The sequence below is a fragment of the Cupressus sempervirens genome, chromosome 7, assembly GCF_028749045.1.
Source record: "Cupressus sempervirens isolate cs-2001-9-10 chromosome 7, ASM2874904v1, whole genome shotgun sequence".
NCBI classification, from domain to species: domain Eukaryota; kingdom Viridiplantae; phylum Streptophyta; class Pinopsida; order Cupressales; family Cupressaceae; genus Cupressus; species Cupressus sempervirens.
The window spans coordinates 67,732,438-67,755,849 of NC_143124.1; the positions used below are offsets into that span (position 1 = coordinate 67,732,438).

Below are 23,412 nucleotides of genomic sequence, written 5' to 3' on the forward strand. Positions count from 1 at the left end.
TAAATTAATTTGTTTGTCAATTCAATTTGTAAAATAATCTTTTATTTTTCTTTTACCAATGTCAATTGATATTAACATATTTTATTATTATCTTTAATATATTTAATTACAAATATTATGTTAGGGCAACTCTTGCACCTCTTTTTGGTGCAAGTGCTAGTATTTACTTGTCCATATGAAACCGAAATTCATAAGAGAACTATTGATATCCTAATATCGTAATAATAATATGGGGAGAGCGTGTCGGGCACTAGATTTTCTTTTGTGCGGTAACTTGTAGTTTAACTTTGGAAAAGCGGCAATAAACCGCGAAGTACCTCCAATAATGCTTGCTCTTCCCCTCTGACAAGCAATCCTTTCTCCACCTCCTCCTCTTCCCCGCACTCTCCGTACTCGGAAATGCATAGCTCATCGGCTCTGAGAAAATCTCTATCGCAATGTTCAGCGAAGACACCGACCCATGCCCATCGACACTCTTTAAGCTTTATTGAAAAAGGGCGATTCCATGCATTTCCTATGTACAGTGTCTTTTGGGAAGGAAGACAATTTGTAACAAGACAAAGCATAAAGGCATCGCCATTAATGGATGAACCTGCATTCTTCTTCACCAATTTTGGTCCAAACTTAATTTTCTGGTTGGAGATGGAGTCAACAATCACCACCACATTCGAATTAGATAGCAAGGAATCTACACGTGAGGCCGCTTCAGGAACTGCCCGCGCACATATTGTAATTTCATCTGGCCATCTCTGCAAATTCCTTTCACAACAGTCAGTAAATGCACAATCAAATTAGAGTATCTAGAATTTTTTTATCCTAGAAACTATTATTACCCGTATCGTTCGAATACAATCTTGAATAGCTGATCCCTTGCTTGCACGGACTGCCAGCTGCTTCAAATTCCGCAAGTGTTCCAAGCTTTCTATACCCAGAACCTCCCAGCAGATGTCAACCGTCAACTTTGTCAATCCTGTGCATTTTTCTAATCCTTCAATTTTCTCAACTTCGCAACAATCATATAGAATACATTCTCCGAGAGAAATCAGTTCTGCGAAGCTCGAGATGCTCTTCAACATTTCACATTTTTCCAAAGATATCGACTTGAGAGTCCTTGGCATGCCTTCAATTTTCTCAATTTTGCAGCAACCATGTATAGAAATTTTTCTGAGAGAAGTCATTCCTGCAAAACTCGGAACGTTCTTCAGCATTTCACAGTCTCTCAAAGATATTGACTGGAGAGTCCCTGGCAGAGCTTCGATCTCCTCCAAATGATGATTATCGTAAACATCGAGCTGTGTCTCCAAGTGGGTACAACAGCGCCCACCAGAAAATGATATCCTATGCACTTGTGTTTCTCCCACTTGTACAAACTTGAGGTTGCTCGATCCAAAATACAATGATGATCCAGTGATTGGACATCTGTTTATAGACACCCTTTGAAGATTGCTCAGTTTCCTAATTGCTTTTTGCAGAGATTTCTTTCCATGACGCTCCAGCTTAGGGCACATTTCAATCACAAGTTCTGTCAAGGAAGACAAATTTCCAAGAGAGTCGGGTACACATTCGAGCTCCGGACAACTCTGAATCCAAAGTTCCTCCAAGGAAGACAAATCTCCAAAAGAGGCCGGCAAGCTTGTCAACAACACATGTTCTATGACCAGCCATGTCAGCCTGCTGAGTTGACCGATGCCATCTGGCAGCTTCCCTAAACTGGTATTCCTGAAATAGAGCTGTCTCAAGGATGCCTGATTTGCAATGTGACGAGGCAACTCTTCCAATAGCTCGCACCCTTCAACGTTCAAATACTCAAGCTTTATTATGTTCTCCATAAAATTTAAGTCCTCTGACTTGAATGAGAGTTGACGACACCCCTGCAGATTGAGATGTTCGAGGAGTATCAGGCTTTTAAAAGAAGCCGGCAAGCTCCACAACTGACTGCACCAGGAGAAGTCTAGATACCGCAGATTCCTCAAATTACCGAAATTCATCGGTAGTGATAGCAATTTGCTCCGAGGCAAAGCCAAGTGTTCCAGAGATTGGAGAAGGCAAAATTCGTCCGGCAGATTCAGAGCATTGCAGCCCTCGCTGATTATTAATTTTTTCAAATATTTGAGATTTCCTATTGATTTCGGGAAATCTTGAAATTTGTAACAGTGAGAAACAAGCAACTCTCTTAACTGCAGAGGCACCTGCACCAAATTTCCAGGTAAACGAGTGCAGATGGATAAGCAATTATAAGATTATATATATATATATATATATATATATATACATGTATATATATATGTATACATGTATATATACATGTATACATGTATATATACATGTATACATGTATATATACATGTATACATGTATACATGTATATATATATATAAACAGGTAAACGAAATCTATTTACCTCACTGTCAGTCTCCCACAGCTCTTCTAAGTGATGTCCAGAATAGTTTTCATATAGCTCTAAAACCCTCAAGTTTTTCAGTAAAAGCCCTGACGGAAGACTTCGCCGCCCAATTTGGAACCAACGTAGCCAGACCAACTCTCTGGATACTTCATCCAATACATCATTGAAAGAATCTCCACTAATCACAAGAAATTTTAATCCAACTACAGAGGGGGCCAACAGCCAAATTCCTGCGTTCGTTTTAACTCGGAGTTTTCCTTTCGAAGAGCCAACGCAGAACTCATCAACCTCAGTTTTCCCCAACATTCCGCGTACGCCCTCCACTCCAACCTTAGAAGAAATAACATACAATATTTTATATAGAAAATCTATAAATCTATAGGCTTCTACGTTGAACTGAAATTCTTTAATGAAAGAAGAGAAATAAAAGATTTGAGCAAACAAACCCCAGCGAAGTATCTTTGTATGTGAGTTGAGGTCGCCACTATTCCTCTAATACCCATTCTTTTCTGAAGGCCAAAATATACAAAATCAAGGACTCAATAAATTGGCAGGTTGTTAAACCATAAAGGACTATTGTTAACCTTATCATTAATAAAATATTAGAGATAGAAGTTCATTCTTGTACAAAAATCTAATTGTACTAATTATTGACATTATAAGTATTTTAATTAAATTGGCAAATTGTTTTAGGTTAAAAAAAAATTTCTTACCTTCTTGCAATTCTGAGTATTAATTGTCTGTTGGGGAAAACAGAGTCTATAGGGTAACTGCTTCTTTGCAATGTTTCTTCCCATATTTCTTATGGAATCATGCATTCTTATGGTATTCTCATTGCCAACCTCAACCAAACACTTGTGCATGAGCTTTTCCCAACTATATTGAGCACTATAACCTAGTCCACTCCATAATTCAATTGCTAAGCTAATGTTTTCTCCAACAAAGAAACATGCAATATCAAGAAACATTTCTTTTTCTTCATCATCAAGAATGTCATAACTTATTTTGAGTTTATTTTGAATATCATCAGGTAATATTCTTGAAATCTTATGCAACAATGAGACCCAAAACTCTTTCCGAAATTCACCATATAACTGTGCTCCAAAAGCCACAAGACACAAAGGCAATCCATGACATATAAATATAAACTTGTCAACAAGCTCATTGAATTCATGTGGGGGACATGATTTTAAGAAAGCGTGCCAACAAAAAAGTTCATTTGCATCAGGCGCATCCAATGGTTTCATCCTGTGTACAAAGGAGATAACCCAAGTTTTTAAGACATCGTGCGCCCGTGTGGTAACAATAATGAGGCTACCACTTCGGAGGTTGCCTTTTGCGGGCAGCAGAGCATCCAATTGCTTTATATCATCCACATCATCAAGAACAATCAATATCCTACCAAATCTGAGACAATTTGAAAGAATGCTCATACCTTCCTCGATATGGTCAAATCTTAAATTTCTGAACCCAAGGTCTCTGAGTAATTTTTTCTGCTTGTCCAACAAGCTTTTGGTTGCGGAGTCTCGAACATCAAAAACAAAACTGATCCTCTCCATTGAAGAGTAGCTTTTGTTGAACAATGCTTTAGCAAGGGTGGTTTTGCCAGATCCACCCATGCCCAGAATTCCCACTATTTGCACATGCTGATCCCTTTGAGCGGGTTTGAGTGTGTTCGTCTCAAAATCTTCTACTATTTTCTCGAGACAGACTGGGTGCTTAGCAACCATTAATGGAATATTATAATTTATCTCTTTCAAAACAATATTTGCAATATTCTTGAGGAGCAGCATCTCATCCCTGAACATGTTAAACAATGAAAAATATAAAATACTTGTGTATGATCTTGCCAATCTAAAATACGTAGATGAGAGAAAGAATGCATGTCGTTTAAGATAGAGTGGCAAAATAAACTTACTCATTAGTATTAATGATTTGACCAGCGTAAAATGAGACATGGTGAAGTGCCTTCTTCCACTCCTGAAGGTGTTCCCGACTGTATTTACCCTTCCACTCATGTCCCTCGAAGGCCTCGGCGTATATTCCTTTTCCTTGATCTACCCATCTGAGATCACTAGGATCTACATGGTAGAAAACAGGAATAATTCGAGCACCAGATTTCACCATAAACGCCAGCTCTGCCAAACACCAGGGTGATTCTGCATACCTCTTAGAAAAAATAGCAATATGAAGTAAAGTGCTAGCCATTGCTGCTTCTATTGTTTGGGGCAAGAAATCGCCATATACCAACTCCTGGGAATCCAAAAAAACTGAGAGTGCCATACCAGTAAGCATGCTATACAGAACCGTAGCTAAGGTGGATTTCACGTCTGGTCCACGATGATTGATAAAAACATCGTAGAGTGGTTTTTGGGTGCATTTAGATGTAGAAGAAGACGCAGATGGTGCGATTCCATCAAAAGCACCGATGTCCTCAAACTTTCTTTTACTCTCACTGATACAAGTAGACGCCATGGAACTGGGTCCTAGCGAAAGGCTATAAAAGTGAACCAAATCAATCTAAGAAGCCTAGCGTTCGTAGGTGAAGGGCGAAGCAATTGTTAGAAGAAAAGGAAAAATGTAGGTTTGGGGTTTTGGGAGGTCCTACTTATAAGAGAAAAGGGAGTCCGAAGCGGAGATAAGAAATGATGAATGGCGCAGATCGAGTGGCTGCCATTTGCGAAAGAAGCTGAATGGGAAAATCGCGGAAACTTGTGAGAAGTCAAGTCATCGTGCAAGAAAGTACCGTTGAAAATGTAAGCGCCGTTTAAATGGCTAAGAAGCCGACAAAATTTACCTGACAGCGCAGGAAATCGGGTGGAAGAAACACGGAACGTCCATGTGAAGCGAAAACGATCTCTATGATTTTCTCTCTTGTTTGGTTTCTTTGTTGTGTTGTGCTGTAATTTTCATCGGACCTTCACCTCCAACACACGGTAAACTTACAGACTCTCAAAACTAATCACCCCTTATTTGAGAAGGAGAAGCTATATTTAGAAATCAATGGTTGAAAATAAATAAAATCCCATGAACGACCATCCATTCAATCTCGTCTATCCTCTATTATATTCTAAAAAGTCAGTCAACTCGCCGTTCAATGAAGACTGTGACTATGACTGACGTAGATTTCCCTATGCACCGATTGTCATAGGAGAGACCGAGGACGAGGAGGCGGCTATCGTGTTGTTTAATACCAAAAAAGTTGAATGACATTTTCCACGTCCCTAATTTCGCTTACCCGTTCAAGCCAGTACTCATTCCGATCATATTTTAGCTGAAGACTCGGGAGAAGTTCTATTTCTGATGCAGAGAACAACGATTGGAAAGAAGCAGCTAACAACTACAAGAGGATATTTCAGAGTATATAATTTCAACAGTAAAGTTATTACTGAATAAAGTAACTCTAGCAACGAAAATTTCAGTACAGAAAAATATTTGTTGTATTTCAAAGTCTTCAGCTTTGTTGTCTTTAGTTCTTGATGCATAATTCCTGACGGTTCTCGGGCACACAGGGAGAACAATTGCTCTTCTTCTGTGCGCACCAAAGCTGTAATGTTTTTCTTGAATGTGGATGTCAAAACAAGATGGAAATATTTGAAATTGTGAACTGAAATCGCGCTTCAACAATTCATATATAGTTCTCAGCAGAGACTTTCGCATTTAGAAATCATGAAGAAGATATAAATGAAAATACATTTTTCCTTTATTTTTAAACTCTACTTTAATCAAAACCACTCCTTATCTTCCATTTGCCATCTTTTGCAACGATTTTTTTGGGAAAGTTTAAGAGGAAAAAATAGAAATTCACAATATAAAAGAATAATAGCTCTACTAATGTGAATATTAATATATTTCTTTCATTTTAAATAGAATAGAGGGCAATCAAAAATAAATTAAATATATGATACTTAAGAAAACAAAAGCATAGTTTAGTAAAATGGCAAAAAAGCAAGTTGTCCCACAAAACTAGTAATGCTGAAGTAATATTATTTTTTACTATGCGAATGGTGGAGATAGGAAAAAACACAAATGAAAAAAAATGGGAGATAACAATAATATGAAAAAAGAAAATTCAATAAGACATTGAATAGTCTGGTATATTTATTTGGGGATCATGAAAGATTGTCTAAAATTGGGGAAACAAAATCAATAGTGGTAGAAGTCTCAATGGTCGTCCATAGCTCTCAATAATTGTGGACCATTGATTTTTGATTTCTAACATCAAAGGAATAGATAAAGAGAGAGGATGAATGGGTAGATACAAAGTAGAGATGAATATATAGAGATGACGTGTGTATGTGTGTGTGTGAGAGAGTGTGAGAGAGAGAGGGAGAGAGAGGGAGAGAGAGGGAGGGAGAGATTGCAAAGAAGAAGGATGGATATAGGGATATAAAGAGGAGTGGAAGAGAGCTAGAAATAGAAATACAGATAAATAGTGATAGAGATAGAGTGAACATAGAGGTAGAGATGGTCATAGAGTGAGAGAGAAACATGGACACAAAAGATTTATATATATATATATATATATATATATATATATATATATATATATATAGAGAGAGAGAGAGAGAGAGAGAGAGAGAGAGAGAGAGAGAGAGAGAGAGAGCTCATAGTTATTGAAAAATACAGATTGGAGAATGGGAAAGAGAAAGAAAGAGAGATGGAAGAGGAGATAGTTCAATGTATAGATTGAGGAAGTGTTACTAGATTACAATATTGGTATAAGATGTTGACAATAACCACTTAAGGTCTAAATGTTTATTCTGAATGCCCAAACTAACGTAGTGCCAGGCAGGAGAATCCCCAAAGAAGATGTCCTAACCCCCCAACAAGAAAACCACACAGTGGAAACACAATAAAAAAGCAACACAAATGCAAGATCTGATACCAAATCACAACTCTTTATTTATAAAATCATTGTTACATGCAATGTGTCGGGCTATAAGGCCTTGCTGGTTATGACCAAATACAAACAACATTTACAATAATAGTTCTGCAAGATCCCTCAAGATCCAATCCAAACCCTAGCTAGTCCAGATCACACTTTGGTAGAAACCTCTAAGGAAGATCTAAACTTGTGCTCACAAGCCCACCAAAAAATCTCCTTGTTTTCCAAGCCACAACTACTAGCCCTTCCCACAAACTCACAACTCCACAGCAATCCTATTGTAAATTACCTCACATTCGACACTCTATCCACAAACTCAGGCGAACTTGCCCTTAAGCTACTCTCCAGACTCACTCCTCCAAATGAATGAATCACTCCCTTGAATGAATGCCTAAAAGACTCCACAGGACCCCTACTTATACCCAACTAAGCCACAAGTCACCCCAGTTTATTAAAAACAAAAATAAAATTCCTTACATTTAATATAGGTTGAGCCACAAGTCGAACACAACACAAATTAAATAATCCATATATAAATTAAATGCCATAAGTTGGCTCACAGACAACTCGACATCAATAGAAACCAAGACCATGCCGAGCAATAGAGACCATGCCAAGCTCTAGAGCATGTCGAGCAATAGTCCAAATAACTTCCAAAGCAACTACCAAGCCTCCTCCCAAAAACTCCAAAGTAGTCACCGAGGAAACCCAAGATGCTCCTACATCAGACTCCCCACATAAATAGAAAAGTGCGTCCCACACTTTGATGCCCAAAGAAAGATCAACAACCATCTTCATTTTCACCAAAGGCTTCCACTCCAACGGGGACAAGGAAACTAATCTACACATCATCCACATTAGCATCATTCTATTAAACACCAGAATCTCAACCATCAAACTCTCATCCACATCAACAACTAGTGAATCCACATCAACAACAAGTTCCACATCAGTAGCAATATGAAGATCTCCATCAACACATGCCAAACTCACAACACCAGCAATCTCATTGTTCACAACAAGATGCTCTGCAACACACAACTCTTTACTAACAACAACTAGATCATCCACGACTGAGTGCTCTATAATTTCCATGTCAAACTCAACCAACTGATCATGAAAACCAATATCCATGCCAGCATCAACAAGGTTAGGAATATACTCAGCAACAGCCTCAAGTTGCTCTATAGGTTTTATATCAAACTCCACAAACTAATCAACAAAACCAACCTCTTCCACCTCAACCTTGTCATTCCATCTTCTCACTCGAACAAGTATCTTAACCAGCCAAACAACTCTCTTTCAGATTGGTAGACTCCAACTCCACAAACATCTACGAAATGTCTTCCTCATCTTATCCTTATCTTGATCATCCGAGCTAGTTTCAAATTGAGCCACCACCTTCTTAGTTTGATCAGCCAAACTAGCTTCAAACCAAACAGACATCTTAGAAAAATTCCTCTCCACCACATCACAGAGATTCATAATCATCTCAGGGTCCAATCCTCTTAGATCCATCTCCTAAGATCTTCGTGAACCCTTTGCAACAAATCCTTCCTATGCTCCTTGTGACAACCTTGAATTTTTTGCAAGTTAGATCGCAACCTGCCACCTTGCACGAACAATTAGGAACCATATCACAAGTCTAGGACCATAGATCTGCAATCCACAAACTTTCTACGATCATGCCTCAACAAGATCAGTCTTCCAGCTTTGCATCCATCAATCCATCTACAAGCCTTCTATAGTTGCAAGTCAGAACCACAATCTACCACCTCACAACAAATAAATCTAGGACTCCAGAAAGAAAATCCACCACCAGATCAAGATCAACTCAGATCTACTTCTCTAACCCAAGTCTTGGTACAAACTGCCTCAGCTTCGGCAATCTGTCTACACACTTAGGAACAACCTTTGCTTTGATATCATCTGACACAGTGTGAGGCAAGAGAATCCCCAGAGGACATGTCCTAGCCCCTAGAAAAAATACCACATAGTAGAAACACAATAACAAAGTGTTAGTGAATAGATTGTCCTTTGAATAAATGCATGCAAATCTAACCCTAAATGTCTAAGTGGAAGGACAGATCAACACCAATAGTTGGATAGGTTATCATGGAATTGATAACCTTCCTTTGAATTTTATCGGGTACAATGCCCCATATGAAATAATCAATGAATTATTTGTGAATGCTTTTAACCAGAAAGCATAAAAGGATATCAAACATCTACCTATAAATACAACATAGATGCGGGAAAAACTAAACAACTACAAGAAATTAAATGGTAAATGACACAAAGTCCATTCACCCTAACAATAGACAGAATCAAGAAACACATTATCCATCTTCTTGAGAAAGTGCAGAAATGAAGATATGGAGATATAACAGCATATTTCAGAGAAAATTAAAGTGACACAAAGATCACAATTAGTGGAAAGTAGATTTCTCAAACTCAAAGTTTTGATAAACAACTTACTTTCAAGTCTCCCTCCTCTAAAAGCATAAAGATGCACTTGCTATCACAATCACCATTAATGAAATCCAAAGTTTTTCTCTGCATTTCAAACAAACACAACTCTCTTATTTTCTAACATGCACAATTCAGAAAGCAAGAAAGGAAAACTCTGGCTCTGCTCCTCATGGCCTTCACAAGAAAATGGGCTAATGCTGGAAATAATCTGGAAAAGTTTCTTTCTTTCCTATAGCACCAAGTCTGCAGTTCTAGAGAGAAAAAGATGGAACCCCTGTTTACTTTGTTGCTGGCTTATTTAATCTATTCTTTCCCATGGCTTTTCAGTTTCCTAACTGAATCTTCAAAAACTTTTTGTTTTCCCCTTTCTTTAGGTGTTTATATCATTATAAAAATAGTCTTATATCTTTGCAAATTCATGGCCCCTATGGTATACTCATGCTGACAAGTGGCATTTGCTGGTGATGAGGTTCTATTATGATTTTGTAATTGTTGTTGACAGTTTTGATAGCCCTCTACTCAGTTGGTTGTAACTCGTGAACCAAGAACAATTTCAAAGATCGTTCTAGTTAGATTGTGTGTAACTTACCTCTAAACAACATATCCAAAATTGAGCCAAATCCAACAGCTCAATTGGAATTTATGCCCCCCGCACTGAAACCCAATTTGGTTGTCTGCATTCTGTAATTGTTATTGCTGAGCTGATAGAGGTGCAAACAGTGATGTATATCTTATGATTCTGGACACAATTTAGAAATTGCTCTAGTCATAACATAGAAAACTAGCATTGGAAACACATATTCGAAATTGATCCTGATCCAACGATTGAATTGTGAGACATGACCTCCTAAATATGATTGTTCATTTGTCATCAGAGCATCTAAAATTTGCATGATATATATATATATCTGCCTGTTCTCATTACAACCGACCACCATACTACTTTGTCATATGATCTGTATGCAACATTGATACTGAAAGCAGCTCAGACATGATATATCATCAAAATTTCAACTTATGGATGATCAAAAATTACTCCTTGTACTTCAAGATGTTTGACATTGAGCATATACTCTCTGTATTCCTATAATCCATCTCAACTCCATGATCTCATACTAAGATCGAGGCCTTTATGGAATTAGTCTTGCTAGTTCATAGATGCTTGGCTTAGAGAAGTGTGTGGACCACTGTGATAGTGTTGAGATTTAGACTGTCCTTGAAATGTGAACTTGATTTTCTTCTGAGTTTTAAAACATTGTTGATGTCCATCACAATGATGCTGATTAATATATATTTATGTGCACTAGGGAAAGCTGTGGGTTATACCAATCTTGCATAGTGTCCTCCAAAATTCGTGGCCCTCTTTTCATTTATCACATTGTAGGTATCCATGTACATGCCTAATATATGAAATTGCACTAGAAAAAGATTCATCTTCCATACATCTACCAGACTTGATCTTCTGATTTTGAATTTTGCTGAGTCAACCGATTTGCATTTTGAACCCCGAGTTTGAATTATGCTTGTATTGAACCTGCAGGATGGATCATTCGAACCACTAATCCATTCCAAACTACTTTAAACTACTTCTAACTTTGGTTCAAAGTGGTTCAAAGGGGTTCAACATCTGAAATTGAAAGCTTGAAAACTGCTATTGAACCATACATGTGAGCTCCTCAAAATAGATCGTCGAACCTCTGAATTTCTATACTGAATCATTGAACTTGAAAAATTTCAGCCTAGACTTGAATTTTCATGTTGAACCAATGAACCACCTTGGACCTCTGAACCATCAAACTGTTTGAACCATTTTGAACTACTTCGAAGTTCAGTTCGAAGTGGTTCAAAAACTCTACACCTCGCATCCTCCGAAACTGTTGGGCTAGCTGAAATTGAATCATTAACAAAGACTAAATTTTGAACCTTTTCGAACTACTTTGAACTAAGGAACCTTGAAGGTTTACCATGATGGTATTCTGTCCTTTGACTAGGGTGCCTCCCCAAATTATGTCCTCTGAACTTCTATAATGACCTAGAATCATGGACTAGTAGTGGGCTTTGAACTTTTTTTTTGAATGAACGAATCTGCATTTCGAAACCCAGAGTCTGAACTTCACTTGTATTGAACCTGCGGGATGGGTTATCTGAACCACCAAACCATTCTGAACTACTCTGAACTACTTCAAACTTCAGTTCGAAGTGGTTCAACATCTAAAACTAAAAGCTTTAAAATTGTGACCATATTGAATACTAACATGGGCTCTAACTGTGGGACTGATTTTGATACAAAATCAGAGAACTCCAACAATCTCTGGGAAAAGAACAGTACTTTACCATTGGGCAATAGAGTCAACAAGAAGAGAAGACCAAGAGTTGCTTGCAGAGAGGGTGGAGGGGAGCAGGGAAAAACCAACAAATCAAAACCAACAACAAACACCTAAACTACCAACAAGCACGAGGCTTGCACATTATCCCAACTACACTACGAACAACAAAACTTATTTACAATATTTACATTGGTAGGAAGAGAACCTACCAAAAAGACTGTAAGAAAGAAAAGGTTAAGTGAATCCATTTATCGGTTAAGAGAAATAGGAGCCTTTTCGAATCAGCACAACGTACCTCAATGGAATGGCTCCAAACCATTGCTTGATGATGACCCTTTCAATGCCAATCTTCAGAATGACAGCGTGCATGCACATGCTGATCCAACACTCTTTTCTAAATAGCCATGACTCATCATAGTATTAATTTCCATTGAAGAATTGATCCCTTACATCAGCAGGATCTGATTCTTCCTCGAACTAAAAAACATGGAATAAAAAGGCCTTGCCAAAAGATGATGTGTAATCCTTAAGGATATTATCATGTAGACTCAATTCTTGTGTGTGGTCATGATCAATTTGTAGCCATAATGATGCCTCCTTCAGCATAGAATCAGCCCTCGGATATATATCTTCTTCACCCCCTTTGAGGAACCAATTGTCATCAATCATGCCACAAATCCCATCCCTTTCTCTTTTCAGAATGTCATCATATATCCCAGCATTTCCTTTACACTCCAAATCCAAAACATCATGCATAGACGGATGGAAAGAAAAGTTTTCAATAAATGCTTCATTCTGAAAATGATTTGAACAGGTACCTAAGGCATCCTCAAAGAAATGATCCAGCTTGAGTGGTGACGAAAATGTACCTATGATTTCTTCTTCTTCATAGATGAGAATTTCACATGGTATTTTGGTAGAGTTTTCAACTTATTGGGGACTAATCCCAACCTTTCCTTCTTCCATTAGAATTTCAGAATTTGTTAATATGGAAGAATTGAATAGATTTTCACTATTTAATTGTGAATCTTGAGACTAGAAAAGGGGATTTTCTTTGATACCAGTATTCTCATCAAACCCCATCGGCATGAAAAGTGGATTAAAGTCACTCCAAAAAATTTTACCCTCCTGATTTTCAGACTTTTCTTCACCTTTTTGATCATTGGTGCAGGGATTCTCATTTTAAATCTGTGTATTCTCATTCTCCCATCTTACTTCATCATGGTAAAAAGGATTTTCAGAGTAAGATAAATTTCTATCAGCATATGTCACCTTACTATCAGTACAAGTTCCCATAGGAGAATATGATATGGCTTCATTATCATATATGACAGACTCTTTACCTGACTACAGTTTTCAAAATGCAAGGAATCATCAATATTCATTCTTTTAGTGTGACTAAACGTCTGAATACCATTTTGAAAATCTTTATCATCTAGACCATTTGAAACTAGATAACGTTTCGTACCTGTGGATTTGGGATATCTAGTCTCTGGACTAAAGAAAGATTGCGGTAAATCCTTGTTACTTGAATTTACGAGCTCTTTAGCATTGCTTTGTTCCTCCTCATCATTTTCAAAATAGACGCAACAGAATCCTGACATCTTTAAAGCACCATCTTTAGCCAACAAGGGTTCTTTTAAATCTCCATCATTACAAATTGTTAGATTTTGAAAATGAGCAACCTTGGGAATAGGATTGGCTTCTTTTAGAATGCGCTTCTTCTTTGTAGCCTTTTCATCAATGTACTGTCACTGTCCACAATGGTATTCTTTTGTTGTGGGAGTCCTTATAGATTTCATACCACTAAGAATTAAAGCATCATCTAATCTGGTTGCTTCTTTCTGCACATTTACCAAATTTTGCATTCCAAAGCGTTGTAACCAAAACTTGACTTCAACATCCATAGCATCAATAAAGAAGCATACCTGATTTCTTTCATTTGGTTGGTTGGCTAGAGGAATTTTACCAACAGTCTGATTAAACCTATCAATGAACTCCCTTACAGATTCATCATCTTTCATCTGAATTTGAAGAAGGTTCACCAATAATTGATGGGAATTAATTGTGGGCTGAAATCTTTCCAGAAATCTCTGCTTAAGATCATCCCAAGTTGTAATACATCCATCTTGCAAATGCTGAAACCATTCTGCAGCATTTCCCATGAGGCTTTGGATGAACAATCTAACAAATACATCTTCTTCCTGCACACCAAGAATCCCGCATGCAACAATAAATGCTTTAATGTGATCTGTCGCATCTTGTACTTTGTCTCCATCAAACTTGGGAAGATATTCCCATGACCTTTTAGGTAAGGCTGAATAACGGGCCAGGGCAAATGGTCCAATCTGAGCCCCCCATGGCTGTATTGCAACTGCTGCCATAACATACGTTGGAATTCCAACAACAAAGATTCAACTGGTTCAAAATATAGAGTCGCCAATCTCCTGCACACGGAGATAATCACAAAATTGAGGAAGCCATTGTTAGGCACTTAAATCTTTGCTTCTTCCCCAACAAAGTCACCAAAAATTTGTTAGTGAACAGATTGTCCTTTGAAGAAATGCATGCAAATCTAACCGTAAATGCCCAAGTGGAAGGACAGATCAACACCAACAATTGGATAGGTTATCATGGAATTGATAACCTTCCTCTGAATTTTATTGGGTACAGCTCCCCGTATGAAATATTCAATGAATTATTTGTGAATGCTTTTAACCAAAAAGCATGAAAGGATATCAAACATCTACCTATAAATACAGCATAGATGCTGGAAAAACTAAACAACTACAAGAAATTAAATGGTAAATGACACAAAGTCCATTCACCCTAACAATAGACAGAATCAAGAAACACATTATCCATCTTCTTGAGAAAGTGCAGAAATGAAGATATGTAGATATAACAGCATATTTCAGAGAAAACTAAAGCGACACAAAGATCACAATTAGTGGAAAGTAGATTTCTCAAACTCAAAGTTTTGATAAACAACTGACTTTCAAGTCTCCCTCCTCTAAAAGCATAAAGATGCACTTGCTATCACAATCACCATTAATGAAATCCAAAGTTTTTCTCTGCATTTCAAACAAACACAACTCTCTTATTTTCTAACATGCACAATTCAAAAAGCAAGAAAGGAAAACTCTAGCTTTGCTCCTCATGGCCTTCACAAGAAAATGGGCTAATGCTGGAAATAATCTGGAAAAGTTTCTCTCTTTCCTGTAGCACCAAGTTTGCAATTCTGGAGAGAAAAAGATGGAACCCTTGTTTACTTTGTTGCTAGATTATTTAATCTGTTCTTTCCCATGGCTTTTCAATTTGCTAACTGAATCTTGAAAAACTTTTTGTTTTCCCCTTTCTTTAGGTGTTTATATCATTATAAAAATAGTCTTATATTTTTGCAAATTTGTGGCCCCTATAGTATACTCATGCTGACAAGTGGCATTTGCTAGTGATGAGGTTCTATTATTATTTTGTAACAATCGTTGACAGTTTTGATAGCGCTCTACTCAGTCGGCTGTAACTCATGAACCAAGTACAATTTCAAAGATCGCTCTGGTCAGATTGTGCGTAACTTACCTCTAAACAACATATACAAAATTGAGCCAAATCCAACAGTTCAATTGGAAGTTATGCCCCCTGCACTGAGACCCAATTTGGTTGTCTGCATTCTGTAATTGTTATTGCTGAGCTGATTGAGGTGCAAACAGTGATGTATGTCTCATGATTCCGGACACAATTTGGAAATCGCTCCGGTCAGAACATAGAAAACTAGCATTGGAAACACATATCCAAAATTGAGCCTGATCCAACGGTTGAATTGTGAGATATGACCTCCTAAATATGACAGTTCGTTTGTCATCAGAGCATTTGAAATTTGCATGATATATATATCTGCCTGTTCTCATTACAACCGATCACCATACTGCTTTGTCATATGATCTGTATGCAACATTGATACTGAAAGCAGCTCAGACATGATATATCATCAAAATTTCAACTTATGGATGATCACAAATTACTCCTTGTACTTCAAGATGTTTGGCATCGAGCATATACTCTCTGTATTCCTATAATCCATCTCAACTCCATGATCTCATACTGAGATCGAGGCCTTTATGGAATTAGTCTTGCCAGTTCATAGATGCTTGGCTTAGAGAAGTGTGTGGACCACTGTGATAGTGTTGAGATTTAGACTGTCCTTGAAATGTGAACTCGATTTTCTTCTGAGTTTTAAAACATTGTTGATGTCCATCACAATGATGTTGATTAATATATATTTATGTGCACTAGGGAAAGCCATGGGTTATACCATTCTTGCGTAGTGTCTTCCAAAATTCATGGCCCTCTTTTCATTTATCACATTGTAGGTATCCACGTACATGCCTAATATATGAAATTGCACTAGAAAAAGATTCATCTTCCATACATCTACCGGACTTGATCTTTCGATTTTGAACTTTGCTGAGTCAACCGATTTGCATTTTGAACCCCAAGTTTGAATTATGCTTGTATTGAACCTGCAGGATGGATCATTCGAACCACTAATCCATTCCAAACTAATTTGAACTACTTCAAACTTCGGTTCAAAGTGGTTCAAAGGGGTTCAACATCTGAAATTGAAAGCTTGAAAACTGCCATTGAACCATACATGTGAGCTCCTCAAAACAGATCGTAGAACCTCTGAATTTCTGTACTGAATCATTGAACTTAGAAATTTTTTGGCCTAGACTTGAATCTGCATGTTGAACCAATGAACCACCTTGGACCTCTAAACCATCGAACTGTTTGAACCATTTTGACCTACTTCGAAGTTCAGTTCGAAGTGGTTCAAAAACTCTACACCTCGCATCCTCTGAAACTATTGGGCTAACTGAAATTGAATCATGAACAAAGACTAAATTTTGAACCTTTTTGAACTACTTTGAACTAAGGAATCTTGAAGGTTTACCATGATGGTATTATGTCCTTTGACTAGGATGCCTCCCCAAATTATGTCCTCTAAACTGCTATAATGACTTGGAATCACGGACTGGTAGTGAGCTTTGAACTTTTTTTGAATGAACGAATTTGCATTTCGAAACCTAGAGTCTGAACTTCGCTTGTATTGAACTTGCAAGATGGGTTATCTGAGCCACCAAACCATTCTGAACTACTTTGAACTACTTCGAACTTCAGTTCGAAGTGGTTCAAAGAGGTTCAACATCTAAAATTGAAAGCTTGAAAATTATGACCATATTGAATACTAACACAAAGAAACACAAATGTAAGATCTGATACCAAATCACAACTCTTTATTTAGAAAATCATTGTTACATGCAATGTGTCAGACTATAAGGCCTTCTCGGTTATGGCCAAATACAAACAACAATTACAATAATAGTTCTGCAAGATCCCTTGAGATCCAATCCAAACTCTAGCTAGTCTAGATCACACTCCAGTAGAAACCTCCAAGGAAGATCTAAACTTGTTCTCGCAAGCCCATCAAGCAATCTCCTTATTTTCCAAACCACAGCTACTAGCCCTTCTCACAAACTCACAACTCCACCACAATCTTGCTATAAACTACCTCACATTCGGTGTTCTATCCACAAACTTAGGAAAACTCACCCTTAAGCTACTCTTCAGACTCACTCCTCCAAATGAATGAATCACTCCCTTGAATGAATGCCTAAAAGACTCCACAAGACCCCTACTTATACCCAACTAAGCCTCAAGTCACCCTAGTTCATTACAAAAAAAATTAAATTTCTTACATTTAATATAGGTCGAGCCACAAGTCAGCCACAACACAAATTAAATAATCTATACATAAATTAAATGCCATAAGTTGGCTCATAGACAACTTGGCATCAACAAAAACCAAGACCATGCTGAGCAACAAAGACCATGCTGAGCTCCAAACCATGCCGAGCAACAAAGACCATGTCGAGCAATAAGAAGGCGAGCAACACCCAATTAGGTTTTGAACTCAAAATTAGAAGAGGTTGTTAATATTCTAGATAAATTTGAAGATACTTAGATTTATTATATCTTTCAGGAAGGTAACAAGAAGGCTGATCTATTGGCAAATGTGGGGGTTGATGGTGAAACTTTCTTGGTAATAAGAGATAGGTAATAACTTCTAATCTTTCCTACAAGGGTTCTAATTATTTTCTTTTTCTCCCTTCCTTTTCTTAGTCTATTAACCCCCCTCTCCCTTTGTTCTCCCCCTGTTAACCCATGATAGTATAATTTTGTGGGGGTTGAGGGTTCTAACATTGTGGTTTTATCTATAGTTTTGATTAGTTTTCTAGATTTATGCCTAACAAAGGTCATTCTCAAAGGTTCCTTGGATTGTAAGTCCTTTACTCTCTCCCAAATCTATATTTCTAATTAGTATAATAATATCACCCTTAATAAATTTATTTATTTTCCCCTAGATTACATTTTACTCTCTTGTTTCCTTTTGTTGTTTTCATATCCCAGCCCTAGGAAACATTGGTGTTTTTTATTTCAATTTGGTGTATAGACTTATTTCCTGGGACTTAGGAGATTTAGCTTTTAGGTACTCATTTTATTCTTCACCATGACTCTTATTTATCATTAATTAAAGTAACATTTAAATAATTTAGTAGTATTTGAATTAGTTAAATGTCAAATATTTTCAATGTAGGGATTTCAACAGTATATAGCCTAGCAACCTAAGGTACAGTTGGAGTGAATTGACTTTTAATCATAGCCAAGATCAAGAAATCATTCTTAGATCTCATTAAATGTTTCCCATTAATTTGGCTTTATGGAGTCATGATTTTCATATCAACCACATATTTGGGCTTAATCATTGGAGCATGTTGTCAATCCATCCCCAGTTCCAAGTATCCCTTTAATCATGAAAGCAAGCAAGGTAATCTTGTCAATCAAGGGAGATAGTGTCTTCATATGAGGCTCTAGATTCTTCCTCCTAAGATCTATAAAAATGTGGGTCCAGGTCTCGAATTTCCTACCCTTCCTTCTGCTTTGTCTCTGGTAAAACTTCTCCCCATGGACACTAACATATGTTTGGATCATGCCCATGAAAATCACACTATGGCTTTTTGTGGCCCTATCAAACTAGAGAGATGTAATAGGATTTGTAGGTAGCTAGATGAAATGAGTCATGTTGCATTTAGTAGGGCACTAGGGGAAGGGGTTTTTAATAATGAATATTTGTGGCACAGAAAAAATGACATCTTGGGTCTTTGGGTAGGATGTCTGGCTAGGGCAGGTGTAGAGAAAGGGGACATTATTAGATTGAGCCATGATTTGTTTGATTCAAGCTGGTTAGGTCTAGAGATTGTAGTGGCCAACATAGATGCCAAGCTCAAAATTCCTCTACTGAAAGCCTATATGGAAGAAGAAATTGGTAGCCCTGAACTCGAGAGATGCCTTACCCTGAACTCGAGAGATGCCTTAGGCACCCATGTCTGGTTATCAGAGATAATATTCTCTTTTATAGAGAATGGCCAAGGATGGAAGCAAGTATTCAATTCCTATTGAGATGGAGAGGAATTATAGAAGACTCTGGTAGAGAGTGGCTATTGAATTATCTTTGGGCCTTTGATGCATACTAATGTAGGAAACTCCCCTTAATACGAAAAACTCATAACATAAATGAAGAAACAACATCAAATGCGAGAACAAAATATGGACTTCTTATTATCACCACAAATGTAGAATTATAGAATTCTCAATTACAATATGCTAACCCAAATCGGTGCCTTCATTACAGTAATTTGCAAGACAATGCTACAAACTATCACCCAGAGGTACTCTAAACAATGTTCTGGCCTTTCTTAAATAGATAGTTTTATGCTGCTTGGGAAGGTTCTAGATGCTCAAACTTAGTACCTAGGGCTAACAGACCCTAACAAAACATATAGAGTCGGCCAAATACATTTTTGACAATTATTTTGAAAATTTTGGGTAGCCCAACTTTGGAAGGCCATAACTCACGAACCGTTGCTCCAATTGGCTATTATAACCACTTTTCGATAATGCCAGCTCTTGATCTATAGGCCCAGAATGGTGCAAGAACCCTTCTATCCAATTTTTGGACCTCATTCAGGCACTATAAGGCCTCCAACGGTGAGCCTGAAGATTTTTCTACAATTTTTTAAATCAAAAATCCGCAATAACTTCTCTGATACTTAAGTTGGAGCAATGATATTTTTATGATAAGATTATATCTCTAAAATGAACCTTCCTATAGAAAATGAGAACATTCTGAGCTCATATGAAAAACTTACTAAAAATAGCAAGTTCCCATAAATAATAACCACCTTGTCTACTAGTCCTTATTAAAATAGAAAAGACTAGAAATAAAATATTTTTGGGTGATGCAAGATTTGCCCTTACACCCAGGATGCTCATGCATTAGACAGCCGGGGTAATTTGAGAAGTGAACCTCGTCACGTCTCAAGTGTTCAGAGGAAAACTAAGATGGTTAACCTCCTCCCTTGCTAGCCATGATGAATCATCTATTGGTCTCCCCTTTAATTTGACTAGATATTCCTCATAAGTTCTATTTTTGGTTCTTTTTTCGACACAACTATCCAGTATCTCCTCAATCTCCTTTGTAGCTGAAATAGTTGCTGGAATACTCCATTGTGCTTTTACAACTTTATCTCCATCACCTCCTTCGTAGTACTCTGTCAAATCTGAAATATTAAATACTGGCAAAATATTCAATTCAGTAGGAAACTCCACTTCATACGCATTTTCAGAATCATGCCTCTTCACTATTTTGCACGGTCCAAATTTCTTCATCTTCAGCTTATTATATGTACCCATTGGAAAACACTCCTTCCTCAAATGAACCATGACATCATCTCCAATATGAAATTCCTTATACCTCCTTTTCACATCTGCCTTAGCCTTATACTGTGTATTCATCTTTATGATGTGCTTCCTCGCCTCCTCATGGATGTTCTTCAAATGTTCAGCAAAATCTTCTGCTTTAGTACTACTTATCTCTCCCTTATTCAACTTCCTCAATTCAGAAATATTTCTGGGACTATTCCCATATACAATCTAAAATGGTGATTTACTAGTACTCCTATTGATAGAATTATTATATGCAAATTCTGCTTGTGGTAAAATAATACCCCATCCTTTTGGTTTATCTCCAACCAAACATCTCAGCAAGTTCCCCAAACTATGATTCACAACTTCTATCTGGCCATTAGTCCATGGATGATGTGATGAATTGAACTTCAAATTTGTCTTCAACTTCTTCCATAATGTATGCCAGAAATACCCAAAAAATTTGGTATCTTGATCTAAAACTATACTCTTTGGCAAACCATGCAATCTCACCACTTCTCTAAAAAATAACTCTACTACATGAACAACATCACTAGTCTTCTTACAAGGAATAAAATGTGCCATCTTTGAAAACCTGTCAACCACCACAAAAATTGAATCATGCCCACGTTGTGTCCTTGGTAATCCAAGAACAAAATCCATGTTGACATCCTCCCACGTCTTCTCTGGTACAGGTAATGGCTAATACAACCTTGTATTCTGCATCACTCCTTTCGCCATTTGACATACTTGACAACTTTGTACAAACTTTGTCACATCTTTTTGTAACTATGGCTAGTAATAATTTTTAGTAACCAAGGCTATAGTTTTATCTCTACCAAAATGTCCACCCAATCCTCCACTATGCTTCTCCTTGGTAAGATTCTCTCTCATTGAACTTTGAGGAATACACAACTGGCTTCCTTTGAACAACATTTTATCCTAGATCATAAAATCCAACCACTTTGTCTTATCAAGTGTAACAGGTTTTGTACAAGTCTTCCATGCTTCATCGAAATCAAGATCATCTGGATACAATTTACTAAGTTCCTTGAACCCAACTACCTCTATCTACATTTCTGTAAGAAAAAGTTGTCTTCTACTAAGAGCATCTGCAACTTTGTTAGACTTTCCACTTCTGTGTTTCAAACCAAATATATAACTCTGCAAAAACTCAACCCACTTTGAATGCCTTTGATTCAATTTTCCTTGACTATTCAAATATTACAAAGCTTAATGATCAGTATATAAAACAAACTCCTTGGGAAGAAGATAGTGTCTCCACTTCTTCAATGATTGAACTATAGTATAAAATTCCTGATCATAAAAAAAATATTTTCTTTTTGCATCATTCAACTTCTTACTGAAATAAGCAATAGGTCTACCTTCTTGGCTCAAAACAACTCCTGCTGTAGTACCACTAGCATCATAGTCTACTTGAAACACCTTGTCAAGATCAGGAAGTGCTAAAACGGGCTGCTTAGTAACTTTTTGTTTCAACAGATTAAAACTCTTAGTTGCTCCTACAATCCACTTAAAGTCTTTCCTATCTCCTCTCATTGTTTCAATTAAATGTCCACAAATACTGCTAAATTTTTTTATGAAATTTCTATAAAATGTAGCTAGTCCATGAAAAGATCTTACCTCTATCGCACTCCTTGGAGTGGGCCATTCAAGGATAGCCTTCACTTTCTCTGGGTCCATTTTTAGACCTTCTCCTGAAACTACAAATCCTAGGTATACCAACTCTTTCTTTACAAAGCTGCACTTCTTCAAGTTTATCAACAACTTTTCTTCCCTCAACTTATCAAATACCTTGCAAATATGAATCAAATGCTCTTGCAATGTCTTACTAAATATCAATATATCATCTAGGAAAACAATGACAACCTTACTTAGAAACTCCTTTAGTACCTCATTCATGAGCCTCATGAAAGTGCTTGGTGCATTGGTTAGCCCGAAAAGCATGAGTAACCACTCATACAACTCATCCTTTTTCTTGAAAGCAGTCTTCCACCCATCACCTTCTCCGATATGAATCTGATGGTACCCACTCTTAAAATCTATCTTTGTGAATGTAATGACCAAATCTTTTAGCCTTCACGTTCTCCAAAATTCTAAGTGGAGCATAAGAGAAAATTAAATTAATTTCTTATAAAGTCATTAAATAAATTAAAAATTAAAAATTAAAAGGTGATTTTATATTTAATTAATTTAATTAATTATTTTATTATAATGGAGAAGCTTCTAGAGTGTGTATTAATTATTGGAAAGCTAGAAGCCTCTAGTAATTTAATTTTCTAGAAGCACAATTAATTATTGTATTGCAAGGGAGGAGTTTCTAAAGAGTGCATTAATTATTGGAAGGGGGAAGCTTCTAGCACTTGTAATTAATTAATGTTTTAGTTCCTTCTAGAAGGGTGAAGGAAAATGATAAATAGGGATGAGAGTCTCATTGTTGAGCATTAGATTTTTGTGAATGACATTTAATAAGAGCT

General features: G+C 37.0%; 1 protein-coding gene across 1 annotated transcript; it reads right to left on the reverse strand.

Annotated features, from left to right (window-relative positions):
• Window positions 1-281: 281 nt before the first annotated feature.
• Window positions 282-4,879, reverse strand: LOC149545519 (disease resistance protein Roq1-like). Its single transcript, XM_089794135.1, has 7 exons — window positions 4,323-4,879; window positions 3,118-4,204; window positions 2,851-2,913; window positions 2,402-2,722; window positions 1,121-2,189; window positions 834-988; window positions 282-749 (listed from the first exon to the last, which is right to left on the reverse strand). Exons 1-7 carry the CDS (start codon window positions 4,877-4,879, stop codon window positions 282-284), a joined length of 3,720 nt encoding a protein of 1,239 aa, XP_089650261.1.
• Between the last annotated feature and the right edge of the window lie 18,533 nt (window positions 4,880-23,412).